This window comes from Nannobrachium achirus (genome assembly GCF_963921795.1).
Source record: "Nannobrachium achirus genome assembly, chromosome: 14".
Lineage (NCBI taxonomy): Eukaryota > Metazoa > Chordata > Actinopteri > Myctophiformes > Myctophidae > Nannobrachium > Nannobrachium achirus.
In genome coordinates this window covers 11,189,623-11,216,646 of record NC_137821.1, presented here as the reverse complement: position 1 = coordinate 11,216,646, position 27,024 = coordinate 11,189,623, and the positions used below count along the sequence as shown (strand labels likewise).

The window sequence follows — 27,024 nt, the reverse complement described above, 5'->3', positions numbered from 1 at the left end:
GTGTGTGTGTGTGTGCATTTGTGAGTGCATTTGTGTGTGCGCGCTCGCGTGCGTGTTTGTGTACCTACAGTAAGTCTCTGAGCAACAGAGAAAAGTACAGACTGATGCGCGCCCCCACCACCCCCACCACCCCACTCCCAAACGTCACGAGTCACACTTTGTGCGCACGTGAGCGTCGCTGCACGCTCTCTGTGCCGGCGAGAGAGAGAAAGAGAGAGCAGGGACGTGCAGAGGATGTTAGAGAGGCAGGGGCTGAAATTTCTAAATATCGAAAATAGCAGACCTCCAAGCTCACAACGCAGTGCTTGATACCACATTGAACTAAGCATAATCAAGTGAATACTGGAGATGTGGTGTAACGGCGTGGACACAGAGAGGGCAGTTCTTTCAACAGTTCTTTCAACATAAGATGCTGCATTCAAGTTCAGGAGAGTTTGGACAAGGCATTTCTCTTGAATGCTGCCTTCAGCATGGAAAGAGGGCATTTGCATTTCTTTCACCATAGTAAAAACTGCATTCATGGTCTGGAGAGGACACTTTTTACAGACAGATAAAAGGGCAGAGGCTCAAACCCCCTTTGATGTCTATGTGTGCACGTGCCTGAGAGAGAGAGAAACACAAAATAAGGAGTGCTATTTGGTGTGAGGAGGCAGAACACAGAACAGAACAAACAAGGTTTGAGTGTAGGCTCCATTATCCTCCCGGCTGAAAGCGTCCATTCATTACCTCTATGTTGGTTTCTCTCCTATAACCATCCGCGACCCCGACAGCGCCATTGTGTTGCACTGAATGTGTGCGGGGTAGGGAGGGGACGATATGAACATTTCATATCACAATTGATGTAACAAAAGAAATCGCGGTTTACGATATTATCGCGATAATCAAAAGCCATTATCCTGGGGCGGAACTTTTTTCCAAAAAATAGCAGATCTACAAGCTCACAACATGTGGCGTTGCGACATGTTGTGAGCTTGTAGATCGGCAATTTTCTGGCAAAGACATTTGATAGAGAGTGAAAAAAAGACTGTATGAAGTATGTATCAAGTACGTATATTATAAGTACCCTTTACCAATTATAGAGGATTTAAGTGGTACCGGATATGCAGCTCTGCAAATAAAAGGTGAATTGATCCCAGTGCATGACAGAGGACGATATCACGATAAATTAAATCTCCGCGATACGATTATGCTGAGTGTTTCATTTATCACGATAAATGATAATACCGCTTATGGTCCATTCCCTAGTGCGGGGGCACACACACACATGCACGCTCGCATGAAGGAGCACACGCGCGCAGGGGCGGATTAACCCTTCGCGGTGCCCTGCGCTAAGACGCGTTTCGATTCCCCGCTTACACAGGGTTGTGTTTCGCCGTTTTGCAGGTCCTTCAGCAGCCATTGGTCCAAAGGTGTTCCGGTCTTGTGGCAATAGTTTAGGTCTTCTTTCACTTTACCCCCACCATCTGGTGCCCCCCACCCCCAAGGTTGGTGCCCTGTTCTGCAGTGCCTCACTTTTTAACCTTAAAGTCATTGAAAAGACTGTAGTGTGCATGCCAGGGGGCTAGGTGGCGGTGTGGCGCGCTGCCAGAAAGATCAGTCGAGCGTCCGTAGAACCACTCCCGATCTATTCCCTATCGCAGCTGTTTGTTTACGCCAGTGCAGCGTGGTTCCGCCGACAACGTAGCATGCACGACGTGAGGCGGCGTGAGCCATGACACCATAGAGGTTCTACGGATTACCCTGTGATGCCTGTTTACATTGAGACGCGTTTTCAACCCCCGACGATGCTGTTGCCGCCTAAACGGACGGCACATCTGATATTTTATTTTGCCGTAGACCGGGTCCTAAATCAGTAGCTCTCAAACTTTTCCAAGCCAAGGACCCATAAAGCCATATATCTGGCCATCTGATAATGTTTTGTAACCACCATTTCGTCGTTGTCGGATGGAAACCGTGTATGTCCAAAACTGTTTTGTATTTATAATTTAAAAAAACAATCTAAACTAGTGAAAATAGCCGATCTTCAAGACCACAATGCACCGTGAGGCGTTGTGGTCTTGTAGATCGGCTATTTTCACTAGTTTTGTGCAACAGTCTTGTATGATGAAGCAGGGCTTTACTTTACGATAAAATGTGCAAATTTGAAGAGAGATGGAGATACAAGGTTTCTGCCCGACAGTGACGATTTGTGTGAGGGACCAGGAAACTTGTCCTCAAAAAGTCTAATTTTCCAATTCTACTATTGCCAGATTTGCCACACAAATATAGCAAGTACACACACACACACACACACACACACACACACACACACACACACACACACACACACACACACACACACACATTGAGCAACGACTGCCTACGTGTGCTGTGGTCAGCCGAGAAGGATTGCCCTGCTAATTCCAGGCTTCTGGAAATGTCCTCTGCGAGGCCGAACGTCCAAGAAACGTTCCATGTTTACGTTACGGAACCCATTGGTGGCTCCCTGACGGTTATTCTTAGCTTGTCGTTTCAGACAAACATATATACACACAGAGTGGTGGAAAAAGTACTCAAATGTTTGACTTGAGTAAAAGTATCAATACTGCAATGTAGAAATACTCTGTGACAAGTCTGGTTAATTTACTAAATTAAAGGTTCTCAGTATGCAGATTGTCCTGTTTCATTATGTCTAAAATTTAAATTAATGGAAAATCTTTTGGAAATAGCAGATCTACAAGCTCACAACACGTCACATCATGGCGTGTTGTGAGCTTGTAGATCTGCTATTTTCAAATAGCCAAAGTTTAAATAGGGCATAAGTGGCTACAAAGTAACCAATGTTTTTAACTAATCATAGTGGAGTAAAAAGTAAAATATTTGCATCGTATTAATAGTGTGGTACGATGCGTCCAAAAAACAGCTCCCGTAGGATTTTTGTGCTAAAATTGATTTTTTGGCAGATCCTGGTTCTATAGAGTCCAAACTATGAGAAAATGATGGGTGCCAACCTTTCCGGACCCCCGCCCCATTTCTGGGGGTCATCTAGTTTGGGACCTCCCAGAACAGTACGCCAGCCAGTTAATGTCCAATTTTTTAATATTAGGATTGTTTTGTAGGTTTTAAAACATTCTGAGTTCATTTATTACACTTTTGAAGCAGCCAGAATAAGCTTTCTAACTTTTGGTTGGGGTCTTTCCTCACCTGGGACCCCCCAGACGGACCCCTGTGCCTATCTCAGTAATCGCTCTGCTCCTGCTCCAGAACAATGTCATATTAGATCATAATTGAAGCATAAAGGTTTTTTTTCTGAAAACAAAAATATAGTAACAAATACCAGGGGTCTTCAACAGGGGGTTCGGGACCCCTGGGGGTCCTCAAAGTTACTACATAGTGTGATACGAAGGGTACTTCTAAGGATTTCTTTGCTAAAATATTTTTTTTTACTGCTTTGGCTTTTATAGGGACCAAACGTATAGAAAATGATGGGTGTCAGATTTTCCTGACCCCTGCCCCCTTTCTGGGGCGGGGGTCATCTATATTAGGACCTCGCAGAACAGTATGCCAGCCAGTTAATGTCCAATTGTCATAATATTAGAGTTGTTTTGAAGATTTTAAAACAAGTTCATATATTGCACTTTTGAAGCAGCCAGAATAACCTTTCTGACTTTTGGTGGGGGTCTTTCCTCACCTGGGACCCCCGTAATGACCCCTGTGCCTTTCTCAGTACTCATTGCAGTCCTTGCTCTGCTCCTTCTCCAGAACAGTGTCAAATTAGATCATAATTGAAGCGTAAAAGCTTTTGTACCTGTAGTAGCTAATACCAGGGGTCTTCCAAAGGGGGTCCGGGACCCCCAAGTGTCCTCAGAGTTACTACAGGGGGCCAGCCAAACGGCTATTTCAGTTTTGGCCCTATTCTTGCAACCAGTTCTACAATTTGCTCTCTTTTTGAATAATATTAGAAACTGTTATTTTTTTTTATAAAAAAAAAGAAAAAAAGAAACTGTTAGTTTTATGCATCCTGGGTTTATGTAGTGTACTTGATGGTTTATTAATATTCTCAGTACTAGTAAGATGCCTCAGGGCGCCAATTCTTTGCCATCTGGCCAGTGATGTATATTGGACAAGTTACCCATATATGGAGACCCCTGGTACCCATATATGGAGATCCATATACTTTATGGAGATATTCTGTGAGAGCCCAAACATGCTAACTCAGTTATTTGTTATGTGCAAGTCCTATGATGTCTATGACAACTGACATCATACCCTTTTATGCCCATACATGGAGATCCCTGTCTATAGAACCAGCCACACAGCTATGGGCTGTCTTGGCCATCTGTCTTGGCCATATATGGATTCTGTTAATGTGGCCGATGTGCCTCCATATGGGCATTCCCATATGAAGTCCTGTTAGATATGGGCTTAATATAAAAGACATCAATGAACTCCATAGGCTATATGGTCATAAAAGGGATGCTGTTAGTGTGCCATCACAGTGAAGCCAGAGTGTGATGTCAGAGCGGGCACGCAGAACATGTCCATTTACCACACACACACACACACACACACACACACACACACACACACACACACACACACACACACACACACATACACACACACACACACACACACACACACACACACACACACACACACACACACACACACACACACACACAGTCATCTTGTCATACATCTTGAATGTATGACCTCAGCATCAAAGGCTGGATTGGGGTATGTCCCTGTGACAAACTATTATCATGTCCACTGTCCAGGCTTACTTATTTCCATCAACATTGGAGTCATTGGAGCACTTTGATCCAACAACCCTGCATCTGTGATAATGCAGGGTAATGGGATGGGATTTCAGTCAAAGAACTTGGAGCTGCACTGCTACCACATACCTTCCATGCCAACAATGCAGTATAAATGACACCTGACAAATTGCCCTGAGCTTCCACCAATTGAAGAAAATGGATGGAATTCAGAGAGTGGGGGGTATTTTCCAGTCAGATGTCTTGGCTGACTGGGAGGTTGGGGTGACCAGAGATTTGGCTGGCCCCCTATAGTAACTCTGAGGACACCTGGAGGTCCCAGACCCCCTGTGGAAGACCCCTGGTATTAGCTACTCATTTTTGTTGTCAGAGCCCAGCTACAAAAGCTTTTATCCTTCAATTATGATCTAATTTGACACTGTTCTGGAGCAGGAGCAGAGCAAGGACTGTAATGTCCCAGGTCCCAGATGAGAAAAGACCCCCACCAAAAGTCATCAAGGTTATTCTGGCTGCTTCAAAAGTGCAATATATGAATGAACTTAGAATGTTTTAAAACCTTCAAAACAGCTCTAATATTATAAATTGGACATTAACTGGCTGGCATACTGTTCTGTGAGGTCCTAAAATAGATGACCCCCCAGAAAAGGGGGAAGGGGTCAGGAAAATCTGACCCTCATCATTTTCTGACAGTTTGGTCCCTATAAAAGCCTAAAGTTCAGCTAAAAAAATGATTAGAAGTACACTATTTAGTAACTCTGAGGACCCCCTAGGGGTCCCGAAGCCCCTGTGGAAGACCCCTGGTATTTGCCTACTACTCATTTTTGTTTTTAGAGCCCAGCTACAAAAAACATTTATTCAATTATGATCTAATGTGACATTTTTCTGGAGGAGGAGCAGAGCGATTACTGAGATAGGCACAGGGATACGTCTGGGGGGTCCCAGGAGAGGAAAGACCCCAACCAAAAGCCAGAAAGGTTATTCTGGCTGCTTCAAAAGTGTAATAAATGAACTCAGAATGTTTTAAAACTTACAAAACAATCCTAATATTAAGAAAATTGGACATTAACTGGCTGGCGTACTGTTCTGGGAGGACCCAAACTAGATGACCCCCAGAAAGGGGGCGGGGGTCCGGAAAAGTTGGCACCCATAATTTTCTCATAGTTTGGACTCTATAGAACCAGGATCTGCAAAAAAATCAATTTTAGCACAAAAATCCTACGGAAGTACACATCGTACCACACTATAATGGAGCAGTATGAGTGGAGCAGAAAATTAAATACTGAAAATTTGAAATACTCCTGTAAAGAAAAAAAAAGAAGAAAAAAAACACCTCAAAATTCTCCGTGTCTCCCCAGCTTTTTAGTAAACAGACGTTCAGGTCAGGATACCTGAATGAATTTTATCCAAATCCAAAAAATAATAATCAGTGTGTGCTTGTGCTTGTGCGTGCGTGCATGTAAGTGCGTACCATGGAGTCTTCATCAGCGATGAACACGGTGCAGGCCTGGGCCTGCATGAAGGACAGGATGGTTCCTGCTATCTTCCTCAGCAGGGAGTCCAGAGACTGCTGCTCCTCGAAGATCAGACTGGCCAGGTCCAGCAACACCTGCCCCGCAAAGACACACAGGGAACAATACATCTTATCCCAGTGGTTCTCAAACTTCCACATTTGAAGGTCTCCCCTTAACTTTGACAGTGGCGGAACCAGAACTTTCCAGTGTCCCGGAACTTTACGGGTTCTTGAAAGTTCTTAGTTCTGGAAGGTACTGGTTCTAGTTCTGGTTCGGCCCTGTAGTGGAGAAGGGGCTACAGATACAGTCTTGTAAGGGTCGTTTAGACCCCCCTAAAGGAACCCAGAGAGTCCCTGGAATCCACTTTGAGAACCACTGTCTTATCCCACTCAACCCGGGGTTAATTTTCTTATTTTGATAATAATACCTAATTACTGAACGTCAGGTCAAGGTTATTTTCAGAATATGTACGACTCTGATTTACGACACTATGGCACATATATGAGTCCACTAGTGGGTCTCAAACGTTTTATTTGCAAGCACCCCCTTAACCCTGAGAATGTACAAATGGAACCACATGGACCCGTATCCATTCCAATTCCAATGGATGCAGTGTCCCCATCCCCTCTCGAAACAAGCACTCAATCCTCCCTCCAGGCATGGGAACCCCCCCCCCCCTTATCAGGACTCTGTGCTACCCTACCTACACAAAAGACACATGCACGCACCTGAGCACACCCACCTGATTGCGCCTGTTCTCCAGCTGTGAGGTCTCGTAGAGCTGGGCGTTGTGCAGGACGATCCCGGAGAACGCCAGGTAGGACGAGAAGTCCTGGAGAGAGAGAGAGAGAGAGAGAGAGAGAGAGAGAGAGAGAGAGAGAGAGAGAGAGAGAGAGGCTATTATCTTGGCACAGTGTTTGTCAGGTTTTGCGAGAGAAATAAGCAAACCAGGTCTATGAAAACAAGCCCAAAAGAGGCCTATCCACCAGGTTCCCAAAAAGCTTACTGGGGAGAAATGTGGGCTTCACTTCCTCTACACAGCTGATTCAAATCACTTAACAAAGCACCAAGTAATCACCATGCAGAGATTCAGGCGCCACAGCAGCACAACAACCAATCATATGAAACAGCTAAAGGGGAGCACACACTGGACGCGGGCGGCTGCACAGCTATCAACGCACGTGAAGTGCCGCGCGGTAACCCCAACTGGATGCGGCACGCTGCCACACAGCACATCCATTTCCCCCGGTGGGGAGAACCATGGGAGAACGTGTTCACCGTGCGGAAACGCTGGAAAAATAGAAAAGTGGCGTATCGGCACGGCAGACGAGGCGGCAGACCCGCGTCTGACGCCACTGGTGTGGGTTAGTTCATTGAAAATAATGGGGCCGTATGTTTGGACGCGCCGCTTCCGCGCCACCTCGGCGTCCAGTGTGTGTTCCCCTTTAGAGGACAGGGAGTGATGCCCACCTTTCACGCAAAGGCTCATGGGACATAGGAAACGTGTGGATACAAACCTATATACCATTGGCTACTTGAAAATAGCAGATCTAACAAGCTCGCAACACATCACAATGCAACGCGTTGTGAGCTTGTACGTCTGCTATTTTCACAAAAAAACATTTTAACATTTTAACGACAGACATCTTGTATGGGGATCCATGGCATTAAAATATTTTCAGATGGGGGGTCGGCAGACAAATGCATATTAATTAGGGGGTCCTTGACACGAACACATTTGAGAACCACTGGTTTAAACTGCATTAGACAGCAACGCCTTAGAAACATTAAGTCCCAAAAAAACGCAGCAACAAATAGTTGCAAGTGACTTTACAGAAAAAACAAGCCAATTTGCTTATAATAAGCAGAAATGGCAACACTGTTGAGAGAGAGAGAGAGAGAGAGACAGCGGAAACAAAGGATTATATTTAGAAAATGAAATTAGAGGAAAAAATGCCTTTCCGGTTGCTTAGGGATTTCATCAGACTTGAATACCAGTACATACAGTATCCTCATCTGATTTGGAGAATAAATAGTCAGACAAGCAAATTCATCAATCTTTCATCTTTTCCCCTTTGAAGGTGAGATTTCAACATTTTGTGGCATTTTTTTCCCCCCACAAAAAACATTTTACACTGATGACTTTTTGGATGATGAATAAACTGACTCATCATCATCATCTTCATCCTCATCATCACCACACACACACACACACATGCACATGCACGCACGCATGCACGGACACGCACACGCACACGCACGCACACACACACACACACACACACACACACACACACACACACACACACACACACACACACTCGCACACACACACCGAAAAAGAATAATGACGTAGTTGCCACATTGTTTGAGGTTGAATAAATCAGTGGTTCTCAAACTTTTTCATGTCAAGGACCCCCCAAAATGACATGTACTTGACTGCGGACCCCCTTCTCCAAAAACACTTTGTGCCAGGAAAGCCAATGATTTGACTAACAGCCATAAATGTATAACATATGGTTAAAGTGGTTAGCCGTCTTCACTTACAATCCATAACTTTATTCAACAACGTTTCGGTCTCTTCAGACCTTCATCAGGCATAAAACCGTTTTTAATTAACAGGAAAGTTCCTGAACTATGACACCTACAGGAATATAGGTGTATTATCTTTGCAAGTCAAAAGGCAACAGAACAGGAAAAAAAACTGCCATGGCGGCTCACTGGAGTGGAGTTTTCAGTTTTAACATTTTAATTTAGGCCTAGAATTATTGAATGCTTTAACCAGTGAAAAATAGCAGATATACAAGCTCACAGCACGGCACCGAGTGAGTGCCGCGCTGCGAGCTTGTAGATCTGCTATTTTTGAAAAAGTCGTAAAAATGTGTGCAAATCTTTGAATATATGTATTTTCAAAAGCAAACGTTTGTAACTCAAATTTTGCTTCTGGGTGGTCCCTGGAACTAAATATGTTGAATGGGGGTCCGTGGCCAAATAAATATAATTTTGGGGGTCCTTCACATGAAAAGGTTTGAGAACCACTGACATTAGTAGTTAGTCTCTCAAGAACAGACCAACTGAGCTCCAGTGAAGTGAAAAGGACCTTTTCTTTGACGATGGCTGGCCAGATTGCTGACATAGAAACATACGTCAAAAAACCTTAGAAGGATTCAAAAGACACTTATAGAATCGGGTCAAAATTCAAATTTTCACGATTTTTCAAAAATGGCAGATCTACAAGCTCGCAGCGCGGGCACTCGGTGCCGCGCTGTGAGCTTGTATATCTGTTATTTTTCAATAGTTAAAGCATAAAATAATGATACACTATAATGTGTACCCGTTCTAAATGGGTTAATACACGTTTTAAGGACCAAAGACTGCATGTCATCATTGCTTTAACCTCGCGAAGGTGTGTTTTGAGCGACGTTCTGACTGGTGACAAAAGACAGAGTGGAAGAAGGAAGACAGGAAAGAGGAGATGGATGTATACACAGACGAATGACGGATGAACACACCAGGAGGTGGGTGAGAGGAAACCAAGACCAAGAGCTGAAAGACGGATGGACTGACAGAGACAGAGACAGAGAGAGAGACAGAGAGAGACAGAGAGACAGAGAGAGACAGAGAGAGAGAGAGAGAGAGAGAGAGAGAGAGAGGGGATACATGAGAATAAAAGATGAATAGAGATGAATGTGTCAAACAGATGGATAGAACAGCGGTTCTCAACCTGTGGGTCTCCAGATGACAGTAAAGCGAACATTTTACCCGGTAAAGGGGGTTCCAGACAGTACGCGGCCACCGCCTCCTAGTAATTAATTTTCAATGGGAGACGGGCGCCGCGAGCGCGCAGTCCCGTGAAATCCCCGCGAGCGTGCTCGTTCGTGCATGTGCACGCTGGCGGTGAGAGATGGATTGTGTTCATCTTTGTGAAATACCGCACAGCGTTTACTCACTGAGCGAGTGTGTTTGTGTCTCACAGCGGTACGGCCGCCGCTGATCCTATAGCGGGAGCCCCTGTGGCAACCGCTGCTCATCTGAAGGGCCCCTAAGACCTGAAAAATACCTAAACATGTCTTGCTTGTAGAACAAAAAATGTGCTCATCAGAGTGGGCGTCCGTCATTCAAATATGATTATTTTGGGGGTTCTCCACACATGTTTAACTTAATTAAAAATTGAAAAAATGGTGTTGTAGGAGTCCTACTGTATGTCCGATGATGGTTCTTTTCCTCACCTTTTCGTCCTGTTCTGTGAAAGCTCCATTCTCGCCACGTTTCTTGTTGATGGCCACAGCCACGCCCACCACCTGGGATATATGGACAGAAAGATGGCAGAAAAACAGAGGAGATATTATTGTGGATTATGTATCTCTTGAGAATTGACCCAAAATGTCCCCCTGGACTGTGTAGCATGACTTATGACTCCAATTATATATTATGTATATAATATTATATTATATATATATTATTTTTATTTATTTTTTTCTGCATTTTATGGTTTGATATGGGGATAGTCTCGCGTAGCCAGACAACTGTTCTACAATCTCCGAATGCTATATAGAGTCTGGAACTAAACCTCCTGAACGGCGAATAATGGAAACCGGCATTACCGTTCAAGAAAATATATTTTAAAATGTCATTTCTGCTAAGCTAAACATGCTTTTTTTAATACTTTATTAAAGTCATTCAACATGTAACATATCTTCCAAAGAAAACAGATTCACTGTCATTGTTCATATTTTTCTTTTACATGTCATGGCCCTGTATGGACATCTTGACTTTTTTTTTTTTTTTTTTTTTTTTTTTTTTTTTTTTTAGTGCAAAAACCCATCACCTACAACAAAATAAACTAATATACAGAGACCAAAATAAAATAAAATAAAAAAGAAAATAAGATAAAGAGGCTTTTTGAGCGGTGGTCACACCGTCTCCATAGCGTGGCCGTGTGTGTATCCGTCTATGTATGTGGGTGGGTGGGTGGGTGGGTCCGTATGTAGCCTAAGTACCCCTGGTGACCAGAGAGGTGCTGTTGAGTCTAGTCTGCCCTGAGCATCAACTGCAATACCAGTGGTGGCCTGAGTGACATGGATGGATGGATGGCTCTCTCTCTCACACGCAAGCAAGCACCCCCCCCCCCCCCCCCCCATATATATATCTTTTTATTATTATTTTTTTTTTAATATTTTTTTAATATTTTTTATTATAATTATTATTATTATTATATATTTGTTTTGCTGTTGCGCAGCCTCCACGACCACCGCTCAGTTCACACGGGTGTGATTTTTTGTTTGATGATTGTGTCTGAAATACTTTTGGTTTGAACAAAAATACAAATAAAATGGACAAAACAAAAGGTAGAGTTAAGTGGGCATGTTATCCCTATTTAATAGATAAGAGGCCCACCTTTTTTCAAATACATTTTCCTTACCATTAATTTTATATGTCTTCTCCATAAAGTAAGCTAAACATGCTTAGATGATTTTTATTTATATAATGATAAATGTGCGCAATGTGAGACGAAAACGGAAGTGACAAGGGGGCTTCACTTCCGCTATAACCGGGTACTCATCGTTCTTCTTACGATGCCACAGACTGTATGACAGGAGCATTTCCAAATCGCGGCGTCAGCACTCTGGCCACGCGAGACTAATATGGGGAGGGTTAAATCAGAGCACTTAAACTGATTTAGAGAAACTGAAATTCAGATTCAGATTCCTTCATTTACCATCGTGTAATACACATAGGAATTTGTTTTGGCATACTACTATCTTGTGATGTTGTCATCAGAAATGGGACATCTCCTCCTCTCTATTTTCCTCAATGGGAGGGACTAAGGGGCGCCCGCTGGCCTGGTGGTCAAGGCGCATACCACATACTAGGCTATGATGCCTGCTGGCGTCGACGGTTCGATTCCCGATCCGGACGACCTTTGCCACATGTCATTCCCCATCTCTCTCCCCATTTCCTGTCAGTCTACTGTCCTATCAATAAAGGCATAAAAAGCCCAAAAACAAATCTTAAAAAAATATATATATAAAATAAATGGGAGGGACTAACATCCAAGCAAGGAAATAGGAAATAGGATGGAGGGACTAACATACAAGCTAGGAAATAGGATTTGATTTAAGGACTTGAGACGCAGCTCTGGTATGAGTGGAGTGGTGTGGTGTGGAGTGGAGTGGTGTGGTGTGGTGTGGAGTGGTGTGGTGTGGTGTCTTGTCGTGATGTGTCGTACCTCCTCTCGGTGGTTCTTGATGGGCAGACACAGGATGCTCTGGGTCTTGTACCCCGTGATCAAGTCCACCTCTGCGTTGAACCTGGGGTCCTGCAACACAAAAGGACACACACACACACACGCACACATAATTAGACCCCATCGCAAATGCAAGCAAACAACCATAAAAGCGATTGTTTACTTGTTTATTTAAAAGGATCCACATTACCACATTAGCTGCGGCCTGAAATGGCAGCTGCAGTCCTCCTGGGGTCCCCTTAAGACAATAGTATAATATACTATCATCTCCACCACGAGTGGAATCGCTGCGGTCATGATTTAAAGCATATTGTTCAAAGCCACCCCCACAAACTTTAGATGCCAATCCTAGACAATTATGGTGGATTGTGAAAAATCGGACAGATCAGTACTTAGTCTGCTCTTTTTCCCCTCTACAAGAAACCTCTTTGCCGAAAATAGCCGATCTACAAGCTCACAACGCCTCGCAGCTTGGACGCTAGGGTTCAAGTGGTTAATATAGAAAAGGAGAAAAAAGGTTTCTATCACACAAAGATTTGGAGGACCCCTGTAGTAACTCTGAGAACCCCCTAGGGGTCCCGACCCTTTGAAAAATCTAAGAATAATATGCGTCGACCCGAGTCTGGTGCATGTGTGTGGGTTGTTGATCAGTTGATCTAGCCTGATTTCAGACTCAGCTGACGCTTGAGTCTGACATTGTGCCCCGTCTGAACGATTTACGGGGGAGGGACTTTTGTGCGAGTGTGTACGCGCACGGCCGCGCACTCGCGACGCACCGTGATCGCGACACACGGTCGCGGCGTGTGTGTGTGTGTGTGTGTCTGTCTTTGCCAGTGACTGCTTCCACACAGAACTGCGTCCAGAAACATGTAACCAACATTAACAGCTTGGTGAAATCAGCGCGCGCGTGTGTGTGCCTGCCTGCCTGGTGTGTGAACTTCCTGAAACGTAATCGTTTCAACTGCTGCACGGATTGGATATTCGATAGACCCACCCCCACCCCCTGCGCTCATTGGAGAAGCCGCAATTTCGGATCGGTTCATTTACTCAACACCAGACCAGAGAAACAGTCCACTCTGAGAGTGGGCGGGGTCTATGGGCTGGAACCAGGCTACAGTTGATCTGATGTTAAGACGTCATTGAGGTTCAGGCGTAATCATGCGATGACATCACAACGTCATCATCACAAACATGTCATTGTTCTTTAAAATGAATCGTCCGATACGCTAAACATAAGTTAGCAACTAGTACAGAGGAATCCCATCTGCCTTCATGCTGACAAGTGAATCTGTAAACTGTAAATCGGTGTTTCTGCTGTGTGAAATGTTGCACTGGACGATACATCTGGAAGTCAAACAGGGGAAGAACCAGGCTGCTGTGGTGGTCGGACACAAGATCTACTGCTTTGGGGGAGACGAAAGAAGAAGAAACCATAACCTGATCACCAGGATGGAAGTAAATGTCTTCAACACAGTGTCTTTATGTTGGAGGAAGTTGACCCCGGTGACGAAAGGAGCATGTCACCTAAAGGTTCCCTCTGTGCGCGACAGTCACACAGCTGTGCTGATTGAACACCTTGTCTACATCTGGGGAGGGTATGATTACTACACAACGACGTGGTGTAAAGACGTGCTTGATGCATTTGATGTCGACGCCCACAGATGGTTGAAACCCCAGGTTTTTGGGATTGTTCCAGTGGGGAGGTACAACCACTCAGCCTGTGTCTTGGGGAAGAGCATGTATATTCATGGAGGATTGACCCAGACTGGATACACTAATGACATGTACAAGTTGGACACCATCACAATGGTCTGGTCTTTAATTAACACCAGAGGCACTCCACCTCCTGCTTCATCACAACACACTGCCACCATCATCGGGACAAAGATGTTTGTATTTGGGGGCCTGGATAATAATTACTACAACAGGCACAACACCATCAGAGTGTTTGACACAGAGACCAACTGCTGGATGAACACATCTTCTGCGCAGCTTTTTCCAGAACAACGCTGGAGTCATTCAGCCTTTACCTACAATCGAGAGCTGTATGTATTTGGTGGCTGTAACCATAAATACTTCAATGATCTGTGGAAATTCAGTCCAGAGACCTTCTGCTGGAAGCAGGTTGAGCCCAAGGGGAAAGCACCGTCTCCGATAAATAATATGTGCTGTATGCCCTGATGATGACCAGCCTCTGGTCGAAACATGTCGGCTTTTAGACTTTAATAAAGTTTGTTCCTCCCTTTTTTACCTGAGTGCCTGGATCACTTTTTTCCTTTAAATAATATGTGCTGTTGCATGGTGGGAGATCGAATCATCCTCTTTGGAGGATGGAACAAACCTGGTGACCTGCATGTCTTAGACTTGAGTCCTAGCCTGAAGACGTTATGTAAGCTAACAGTTATTCAGTACGGGCTGGAGCAATCTGGACTCCCACACAACATCAGGTGGGAACTGGCAGTCATGCCTACCATATAGCATGTGAAAAAAAAATCCATAATTATCGCTCATTGAAAACTCCACCGTTTTGACAAACACGTAACGAGACGCGGGAGCAGAGAACAAGGCGATTCTGTGAAGAAGGTAAAAAATAAAACAGGAAGCGGATGTTTTTCGATCACATGTTCTGTTTCCGCTGAGAATCTTTAAAAAAGACGTGCTTAGACGAGTCATGGGGAGACGTGTCTGGCAGTGAATGAGTTAAAGTGATCCCTGACTAATACGACAAATATGCCTTAATACATTATAATTGTCCTCTATAACTACAATGTAAAATTAAAAACACCTTAATTATTTTATTTCTTCTAGAAATAGCTAATCTTTCACTCAACAGGGGAAATGCCCGTCGCAAGTTGATGATGTCATAAATGTCATGTGTGATCTATCCCTATGGAATTTATGGGATGCATGTGCAAATAAAAACAAACTTAATACTTCATATGGTTAATATGAGCATCAACTCAATATTTCAAATGTGTTTTTTGCACATGCATTCCATAAATTCCATAGGGATAGATCACACATTGCGACATGCATTTCCCCTATTGAGTGAAAGATTAGCTATTTCTTGAAGAAATAAAATATTGAAGGTGTTTTTAATTTTTCATTGTAGTTATAGAGGACAATTATAATGCATTAAGGCATATTTGTCGTATTAGTCAGGGATCACTTTAAGGGGGTCTAAATTCACCCATACAAGTCTGTAACTCTGACAGTGTACAAAATGGAACCAAATGAAGGCGTATTTGTACACTGCCAGAGTTAAGGGAAGACCTTGAAATGTGAACGTTTGAGAAACGCTGCTGTTTCTGACAGCAACGAGGTGTGTCTGACCAGTTGCACCTGCGTGTGTGTGCACGTGTGTCTGTGTGCATGCGTGTCTGCGTGCGTGCGCCCCTGCCCAAACAGGCATGCTTTCATGAGCTCAAACGATGAACAGAACCACGTCGGTTTGCAAAAACCCAGTTCTCTCTGTTGCTCCGTTGCTGAAACGGACTCCGTTCCGACCGCCAGCTTCCCAGAGCCCGCGTCAACGGAACGGCGCTGGTCTCTCCGCGATGACACGTAGCCTTTGCAGCTGCCCAGCGCTGGTGGAAGAGGCACTCCCATGTTTTCTTTTACTTGAGTAAAAGTAGCAATACCACATAGAAATCAGTAATAAAAAAATAGCAGATATACCGGTACGAGCGTGAAAATGTGTGCCTTTTAGTGTCTTGTGTCTTTTAAAGAAAATGAAATGTCTTCTAAATCCTTCTAAGGTTTTTTGAAAAAACGCATGTTTCTTTTCATGTCAAGGACCCCGAGAATTAGATGTGTTCGGCTGCCGACCCCCAACTCGAAATATCATGTATCAGGGAGCCCAAAGAAGCAAATATTTGAGTTAAAATGTTAAAAAAAATATATGCAAAAAGATTTTTCAAAAATAGCAGATCTACAAGCTTGCTTGCTATGAGCTTGTATATCTGCTATTTTTCAACAGCTAAAGTATAAAATAATTAAAGGTTTTAATGTCAACTTAAGTAAAAGTAGCAATACCATAGATATTGTTGCTGTTGGGGAGAATGCTCTCTCCATATTTGAATATTCTTTTTTTTTTCTTTTTCAAAAGTAGCAGATCCACAAGCTCGAAATGCGGTACTGCCTTTTTTTTATTTGAATCCTGAAAAGTACCAGCTTTGGACGACATGAGGTTTCTAACCGACAGAGAATAAATACTACTACTGTTCAGTAAAAGTCCTGTATTCAAAATGTGACTTGGGTAAAGGTATTAACATTCCATATTACAGTTAGCCTGACACTCAGCCTGAATTAACATTTCGTTTCACTTCATTATTCAGTCTGAACTCGGTTCCGCCTACGGCGTTTGCAGGGATGGGCGTTGCCAAAAAGAGGCAGTCTTCAGCGATTGGTTCACCGACCAACACATGACATAGTGTTGTTATGTGTGACTGGCTAGTGGCTAGCCTGTTGCTTGCTAGTGCTACTTGCTAACCAAAGAAACAGTCAGAATAGGAGCACTACGAACTAGTAATCAAACACAACATAACATGCCTGCTACTGGTGTTTCATAGCGAGATCGATACGATCGCATTTTACCGCAATTTACCGCATTTTATCGCGACGCGATGCGCGGTACGGTACGGCGGCGGCGCTGGTGTACTTGGAAACACACATGAGTTCTGGGAAACCCCCACCCACGCTGATCACAAGACGCTGATTCACGGCGCTGATTCGCCGATCGGATTTTCAACCGAGGCAGGCCCTCCTCAATGAGAGCGATGCTAGACCTGAATCGCCAAACAAAAAAATTAAAGGGGTGTGGCTAGCGATTCAGGGTCTGGAACTAGGCTATATTACAGTAGCAAAAGTAAAAAAGTATTATGCAGAATGTCCCATTTCATAATCTCATCACTTTGGTTGATTAACCAATGAAACCCCATTTTATACTTTTGAAGCTATTTGAAGATTATTTGATCTAAATCTAAACTAGTAACTGCAGCTGACAAATAAATATAGTGAAGTAAAAAAGTATGATATTTGCATTTGAGATGTGGTGTTGTAGTCGTATAAAGTATCAAAAAAAGTGAAAATACTCAAGTGGAGAAAAAGTACCCCAAAATGTACCTAGCTACCTTGCACACCAGCCCAGCACTATAGCTCCGGTTTCAGTCCCAGAGAAATGTTCTGTCCACAAAGTTTAGCTTCCCTGTCTTCGGCGAATATTATTCGAAACCTGAGAAATATGTGTGGGATAAGCCCCAATCCAGAGGAAACGCAGGAATCATAGCCATCGCTCTCGGGCAGAAAACCTTGTACGTGCATAGTTCATCTTTGTATGAATTAGTTTTTTATTTTCTTTATTTCCATAAATGAGTGCTATTATTTGGTCTTCCATTAACCCATGAACTCTATAGCGCAGTGGCTTCTCAAACTTTTCCCGAGTCAAAGAGTCCCCCGGAATGATATATATTTGGCTACGGACCCCCCATCTGAAATTATGTTGCACCAGGGAGACCCCCAAAAGAGTTAAAAATGTTTAACGTTAGCCACAGCAAAAAATATAGCGCTTAAACTAATTATATTAACTTGTTTTGCTGGGGACGCCCCGGAAATATCCATGAATTCAAGTCTCCTTGGGGTGAATGATCAATAGGAAAAAAGTCATTTTGGGGGTGAACTATTTTAAGTTTTGTAACTCAAATCTCTGCTTCTGGGGGTCCCTGGAACAACATATTTTGAGATAGGGGGTCCGTGACCAGAAAAAGTTTGAGAACCACCGCTTTAGAAGAAGGATTTAGAATACGTTTATAGAATCAAGACTTTTTCATGATTTTAATGGTTTTTAAAAGATGTGTCGCGCTGTGAGCTTGTATATCTGCTATTTTTTAACAGTTAAAGCATACAATAATGGTTAAAGTGGTTAAAATCTAATGTGACAAGAGCTTCAGAATAAATAACAAACTTCTACGCTCAATGAAAAGCTAGGGTTTCGGACGTACAACTACAAGGTTTCCACGCGACAGCGAGCGTATTACAGAGAGTAAGCCCTACATTTTGTTTCCCCTCGCAGATTGCATTTTGGATGCAGCACAGTGCGAGCCATTGATAAGGAAAACATCCCCGCGGATTGGTTTGGCCCACGCGTCTGCCAAGCACTTTACCCACGCAGGGCCAAACCAATGTAAACAGCCGGAGGGGATTTCTTTTTTTTTCTTCCTGTTCCCTGTCTCTCGCTCGTCACTTTTGAACATAATCCCCCGCCCGCCCTAATGGGATAGCTAACGATCCAATCAGGGCGAGCGGGGAGTCGCGAGGGCCCCGCGCCACGGCCGATGACGCACGCGGCCACTTCCTGGAAGCATGGGCGCTCCGCGGCAAAATGCACACGCACACATCTAGTGTCAAGTTCTGTTAGATCCACAGCAGGGGATCCCCGGCCCGCCCTAGTGCGCATACGTACGTGCACGCACAAGCAGTGCTGTGTGTGTGTGTGTGTGTGTGTGTGTGTGTGTGTGTGTGTGTGTGTGCGTGTGTGTGTAGGGTACACACGAATGGTTGCGCACACCACAAACACACAGCCATTAATTTATGAAAATATCTGCCTTTCAGTGCGCAGACAAACACACACATAAACGCACACATCCTGAAACCTTGCACTTGAAATTGTGTTCACACACTAATTTAACATGCACACAATTTAATCATACAACACACACACACACACACACACACACACACACACACACACACACACACACACACACACACACACACACACGGTAGCAAATTAAGCAGCTATAATTGGACACAGGTGGACCGTCCCATCTGTCCATTCTGTTCTCTATTTGTCACCCTGTCTCCTTTCATTCCCCCTCTCTCTCTCTCTCTCTCTCTCTCTCTCTCTCTCTCTCTCTCTCTCTCTCTCTCTCTCTGACCCCCCCAAAATATCAGGGCAGAAGCAATCATATAATCACTGCTTATGAACAAGCTCTATACAAGAATACGGGTATCCAGGTGATTGGCCTACCAAGCACATGCAGGGAGAGCTCAGTGGGGTTAGATAACCTGGCTGTCCTCTAAGTGTTTATTACATCATCGCCCAAAAACGTGACGGTGACAGCTCTACACCTATAATGAGGGGTGAGCTGACGGCGGAGCTATGTGGAGCGCCGCTCCACTAGCTTTGAAGCTGCACGCACGCCCTCACATGCACCGTTGGCTGGTTTCGCACCTCGCTAATAAAACCTGACGATGTGATGAAGTGTCACACCTTGAATTAACAGCAATGACCGACCTGGTTGATGCAGGTGCCGCTCTGTGAGCTTGTATATCTGCTATTTTTTTATAGTTAAAGCATAAAAATAAAGGTTAAAGTGGGTAAAATATAGAGTGACACATATGCATAAACCCGATGTTTCCTGTTGAGATTGGCACATTTCACCCAGGTTGTTTTTCATCTCACTCACATCACTTTGTCTGCTGACCTCACTCAGCAACGAAATAAACTGAAAATAAACAAAAATAAAACAATTCACAAGAGGCAAGCAGTGATCACCCCATGATGTGCACTGCAATGTAGTTTCAAATGCATACATTGCAGGTGCTTTTTGAGAGTGAAAAAATAAGAAGACACGTGTGACATGTGTGATCTGGGCAGCTTGCCCCAGGAAATGTGCCAATCTCAATAGGGAACAACGGTATTCCTGGTCTAAACGGGTTAATTTATGAAGAAAACACAGAAAAAGTCTCACATTGTGCATTGTGCGACGGGGACACGGCTGACCTTTACCCAGCGCTCTCCCCTGGCACACAATAAACAAAAGCAATCCAGGAACGCCTACGCAACCATGCCCCGAGGTCGGAAAACTCCCCGACCCCCAGTAAAAAAAAAATATATATCCATGCCAATATTAGCTATAGTGATATCGCTGAATAGCAGCTCGACTTGACATTTTAAAACTGATTGTGTGATTTCACACCGACCGTCAATTCAATGGTGGGCATTCCTTCCTTTTCGCTGTTCTAAGAGCAAACACACGCACGCACACACGCACGCACGCACGCACACACGCACGCACGCACGCACGCGCGTGCGCGCGCACGCACACACACACACACACACACACACACACACACACACACACACACACACACACACACACACACACACACACACACACACACACACACACAGATGCGCACACACACACACACACACACACACACACACACACACACACACACACACACACACACACACACACACACACACACACACACACTCCCTCATAGGAAGGACCAGTGGTGGAAAGAGTACTCCAATGTGTTACTTTAAAGTATCAATACTGCAATGTAGAAATACTCTGTTACAAGTAATAGTCCGGAGTTCAAATTATTGTAGTGGAGCAAAAGTACAATAATTTGATCCGAGATGTACAGTAGTAGAGTAGAAGTAAAAGTATTGAAAATTGGAAACACTCAATTAAAGTTGTACTTAAGTACATTTCATTCAATTTCAAAAGCATCAACAGTAGCGGATCTACAAGCTCAAAGAGCATCGCTTCAGGCCAAGAGTGTACGGATCTGCTACTTTTGATGCTCGTGTGTGACGTGTGTATACAACACCTATAGTTCCAACAATGCATTGTGATTGGCCAAGAGAGGCATTTGAAGGTTAATTTGCACACTCTTATGGGGGTCTGCAGGCCTATAATGCATAGTAAACCAATAGGTTAAAGCAGGTGTCTTCAACGTTTTCAGGCCAAGGACCCCTTAGTTGAGAGAGAGATGAAGCAGGGACCCCCACAACCTTTTGCATAGTTTCCATATAGTTTCATAGTTTGACAGCACAATCATCAGTGTATTTTGGATTCTTGTCAATTTGTGTTTTCAGTTTTATGTAACCACTTGAACCGTCAATACTTAATAAACTTTACCTTTCACTCTGTACTTAGTATGCTCTTTTCCCCCTCTACACCAAAGCTCTTTGCCAAAAATAGCAGATCTACAAGCTCTCAACGCCTCGCAGCGCGACACACACTAAAGTTCTCAGAATACGAACGTTCAAGTGGTTGTTATAATAAAAAGGAGAAATACGTTTCTATCACAAAGATTTGGCAGACCCCCTGTAGTAACTCTGAGGACCCCCTGGGGGTCCTGGACCCCCTGTTGAAGACCTCTGGGTTAAAGCACTGTTTTGCACTGTTTTGCACTGTTTCCTGCTGGTGTTTAGTGGCAAAATATAACACCATTTCCCATGTAAAATAAAATAAGAATCTGATTTAACAAACGTGCAGTTTTGTTGTAGTATAGACGCAATAAAACACTTATGAGGTCTTGCTTTGTCGTGGTTACTGGCACGGCCGTGCGGGCCGCGACAAAGCACTCTCTCTCATGTGTTATTGCTTACGTAACTCCTGCCTACAAAGGCAAACGGCAGTAAATATCTTTGTGTTTTAAAACATAAAAATGCCTATGGCTGGGGTAGAGATTTCATTGCAACAAAAACTATCAACATCAAACAAGACCGAAAATTATGTTTTATTTTTATTTTATTTTTTTTTCTTTTGCAGTGCTGATGCTAGTATGGCTTTGGTAAGCAGACTTATTCTCGCACGCAAGCACGCACACACACAGATACATGATGTGCACCCACACACACACACACAGATAAAAACACGTGCACATCTGCTTGTTCTTCGAAAGTCTCACGAGTGCTGCTGCAGGGGTATTGTCTGTTGCGTCAGTGTGTGTGTGTGTGTGTGTGTGTGTGTGTGTGTGTGTGTGTGTGTGTGTGTGTGTGTGTGTGTGTGTGTGCGCGTGCGTGCGTGCGTGCGTGCGTGGATCTGACATCCTGTGTTGTCACACACAGACGGACACAGCACATGCACAAGATTGACATTTTAGGGACTGCTATTGCCATTTCAGTCGGGGGGTTTTACTTTTTTCTCCCCAAATCATTTGAACCATAAAACATTTATTTTGTGAGGAAAAGGAAAATGGTCCAAAAAATATGTATTTCTCAACATTCTACTATATGACATTTGGTCCTCGAAAGTATACTGAGATCGTCGTTGTCGGGCGGAAACCTCGTATCTCCAAGTTTCAAATTTGCACGTTCTTTCGCAAAGCAAAGCCCTGCTTCATCATACAAGGCCGTCGCACGAAAGTAGTGAAAACAGCCGATCTACAAGCACACAACGCCTCGCGGTGCGAGGCGTTGTGTGCTTGTAGATCGGCTGTTTTCACTATAGTTAAAGTCATTTTTGGAGCGGTGAAAGCGCTCCCAATAGACAGGTATGTCCGTGGGTATGTCCGTGGGTGGGTGGGTGGGTGGCTGGGTGGCTGGCCGTGTCCGTAGCCTGGCAATACCTTGAGTGGCCACACACAACACACTAGTTAAAGGAGGGGCGCTGTTTTGTGCAGGCCAGGCACACTCACCACTCACTCACAGGCACAGTTTACTCACTCACTCACTCACTCACTCACTCACATAGGGTACAGCTGCTCAAATTCACCGCTCCACTTCGAACCGAGGTTTGATTTTTAAATGATAAATACGAAACGAACGGTTTTGGACATACAAGGTTTTCACCCGACAACGATGTTATACTAGCACACACACACTAGGGATGGGACGATATGAAAATGTCATGTCACGACTATTGTGACCAAAGAAATTGCGATTTACGATATTATCGCGATAATCAAAGTATCATCCATTATCCTGGGGCGGAACATTTACACACAAAAGAATAGCAGATCTACAAGCTCACAACGTGTCACAACGTGTCGCAACGTGTCGCAACATGTCGCAACGCGGCGCGTTGTGAGCTTGTAGATCGGCTATTTTTCGGTAAAGACAGTGAAAGAGAGTGAAAAAAATAAGTATCAAGTACGTCATTTACGGGTCCATTTTACCAATTATAGAGGGTTTCAGTCGTACCGAATAAGCAGCTCGGCAAATAAAAGGTGAATTGATCCCAGTGCATGACGGAGGATGATAAATTAAATTAAAGACACACACACACACACACACACACACACACACACACACACACACACACACACACACACACACACTATTTTCCCTGTACATACTATCCACTTACCTTTATTACAGATAACTCAATAACTTGGCATTGGAGGATTTCTCCTCTTTTTCTCCCCCTGGGGGGATTTAGACCAGATGTATGAGAGAAAAAGAATCCACACACACACACACACACACACACACACACACACACACACACACACACACACACACACACACACACACACACACTCACGCATGCAAGCACACAGGCGCACAAGTACTCCACGAACGCACTCGGCCTCTTAACAAAAAGCGTGTGATTGCATTACCCCAGCAGGCTATAATTACAGCAGAGAAAGACGTAATCAAGGGGTTTGACCAAGAATAACATGGACAGAGAAAACAACTGGTGGGTTGATTGGGGTGGTCTTGAACCCACCTTCCAGGGGGAGGGGGGGGGGCTGCAGGGTTATTAAAGTTCACCGAAACTAACAGAATTATGAGGTTGTGGTTAGAGGGTCGGTCGGGTCATACCAAAGACTATAAGAATGGGACCCAGTGCCTTCCTGCTTGGCACTCAGAATCAAGGGTTGGATTGGGGGTCCCTGTGACATACTAGGGTCAAGTCCAGGGGTTGCACTTGTACAACAAGCTGCATTACGCTGCAGAAATAGTAGATATACTGTAGGCTAGGGCATTCACGAATAGTGATTTTTAGTATTCGAATTATTCAACCTCAAAGTATTCGAATAGTCAAATATTTGACAGGACTGGCCAAACTGTCAAATATTAAGTAAGCAAGAGGCAAACATTGTGAAAATAGCAGAGCTATTGTTGCGAGGGGTTGTGAGCATGTAGATCTGCTATTTTCACAATATTTATCTGTGGAACCGAGTCACATTAATACCTACAATTCCAAGTGCTTGTCAGGGTGAGAAGCCCTGGTATAGAGCAACTCATTCTTATGACTTCCTATCTAGCCAAGCTTTATAAACTATATATTTTTTAAAGAGAAAACAATATGAAAATAAGCGAATATTCGACTTTGGTGAACAACGTCAAATAGTGACTTTGATATTCGAATATTCAAATATTTGGTGAATGCCCTACTGTAGGCTACTGCCCTATATGGGCCTCATGGCTCTGCAAGGCTTATTCACTAAACCAAAAATGTAGCTGACCAAAACTGTATTGTGTGTTTACGAAACTAACTAAACTCAACTACAATCATAGGTCTCCGCCAGGTCAGGTATAGGTTATTGTGGGCCAGGCAAATTCGTATATTCAGTCAATATAGAGGTGAGTGGAATCCGTAGAAGTCGAGGGATTAATGTTGATTAATGTTGAAGTTATTTCACGGACACAAGATTTGTGCACGGCTATTGAACACAGCATTCGTGATTTGAGGCATTTTGTTCAAAGCGACCCACTACTATGGCACACTTTGGATGCCAATCTTAGCCAATCAGGATGGAATATGAATCACATCTTGATCACATAAATATAGAGATAATTTGTGTGGTGGGAAAGATTTCAGGCAGAGGTTCTGCTCTGGCAGAAGATTGACTTCCATTATTCTAAATGGAGGTGTCACCTAAACCTAACCTAAACTCAGTGGGTGTATATATATGTATTTCTGAATTGGGATGTTTCTAAGTGGGGGTGTTTCTGAAAGAACGTCTGCCCCTGTTTCGCTGCAACAGTGCCAGAGATGGACGGACAGACAGATGGGGTGACAGAGTGCAAAACATAGTTTTGGCCACGCCTTCGGTCTGGCGGAGACAATAAAATGTCTTATCAGTCTTTGTCAAAAATCTTTAGAGAATAGCATAAAAGCATAATATACAAGTTTGTAGATCTGCTATTTTTGCAATTTGCTAACCCTTTTTGAATCTTGCCACACTAATCACTAGTCCACTGTTCCATACTACAGCGTCACACAAAAGCATCAAAAGTAGCATATCCACAAGCTCGTAACGAGCTGGTAGAAAAAGTAAGTAACTTTTTTTTTTTTTTTTTTGAAAACTGTTAGGATTTAGAAAGTATTTTTCCTCAGGTCTTAATGGGTTAAACATGAATAGAACCTGAACTGAATTTGATAACGAAAAGTCAAAAAAATTAAAACTGATACATGAAGAAAAGCAACAACAACAAAAAAATCTAACCGATAATAACCTTGGGGTGGGGTAAAGTGGTGTGGGGTAGGAGGGCTTCTACTCAGATGTCATCATCAAAGAGTGGGGTCAAAGATCACAACCTTTGACCCCCAAAGGTCACAAGCGCCACCAGCCTCCAGCCTCCATAGGTCACAGTGCTGACATCTGACCAGAGAACAAGGTGAGCTCTCTGTCAAAATGTCAGCACTTGTGTGTGGGGGGAGGGGGTTTAACCAGATTCTATCATTAAAAAACAGCCCCCCAGCCAAAAGGCTAAATGAATGAGTCAGGTGTTGTGGGGTCACAGGTTGAAGGGGATCGGGCACCTAAACCTCGCACAACGCCTCGCGATACGAGGCGCTGTTTGCTTGTCGATCTGCTATTTTCACTAGTTTAAGACCACGGCATGGCTATCATGTGCATGGAGGTAGATATATGTATTTATTTTAAAGATTTGTTTTGGGGCTTTTATGCCTTTGTTGATATAGGACAGTAGACTGACAGGAAATGGGGGGAGAGATGGGGAGTGACACGCGGCAAAGGTCGTCCGGATCGGGAATCGGAGCGGCACCGCTGCCAGGCATCCATGCCTATGTGGCAAAGCTTAAGTGGTATGCGCCTGGACCAGTACGCCAGCGGGCGCCCCAGAGCTAGATATTTTTTGTCGACTTGTGTGGAACTGGATATTTTTCTATAAGGATATGTGAAAATGTGCGATTAGAAAAGGATACATATTCGTATAACCGTGGTCTAAATCATTGTTTTTAATGATGAATACAAAACCAACTTTTTTGGACATAGAAAGTTTCCACCCGACAATGAGGATATGTGGCAAAGGCAAATGGTACAGCGGCAGCACTTTGACCTACTTGCCCTCTGTGTGTGTGTGTGTGTGTGTGTGTGTGTGTGTGTGTGTGTGTGTGTGTGTGTGTGTGTGTGGGGTCTGGTCTCTCTCAGCTCTGTGCTCAGTCAGCAAAGACCCACCAGCGACACAAACCCCAGTGCAAACACACACACACACACACACACACACACACACACACACACACACACACACACACACACACACACACACACACACACACACACACCTCGTTACATTCATCACCATAATCTCAGCTTCCATGCTCGCCACAACGGTACGATACCTGATACTACCGCAAATTAACAGAGAAAGAGAGATGGGGGGAGGGGGTGAGAGAGAGAGAGAGAGAGAGAGAGAGAGAGAGAGAGAGAGAGAGAGAGAGAGAGAGAGAGAGAGAGAGAGAGAGAGAGAGAGAGATAGAGAGAGAGATAGAGAGAGAGAGAGAGAGAG

At 43.9% G+C, this 27,024-nt stretch overlaps 1 protein-coding gene across 1 annotated transcript in view; it reads right to left on the bottom strand.

Annotated features, from left to right (window-relative positions):
* pde5ab (phosphodiesterase 5A, cGMP-specific, b) overlaps window positions 1-27,024 on the bottom strand; it is a gene marked incomplete at both ends in the record, with an annotated part of 127,398 nt that overhangs the window by 75,172 nt on the left and 25,202 nt on the right. Inside the window, 4 exons of the mRNA XM_080742229.1 lie at window positions 6,229-6,477; window positions 7,014-7,103; window positions 10,501-10,572; window positions 12,501-12,590. Of these exons, the coding sequence (XP_080598355.1) occupies window positions 6,229-6,477; window positions 7,014-7,103; window positions 10,501-10,572; window positions 12,501-12,590 (501 nt within the window). The remainder of the gene's footprint in view (window positions 1-6,228; window positions 6,478-7,013; window positions 7,104-10,500; window positions 10,573-12,500; window positions 12,591-27,024) is intronic.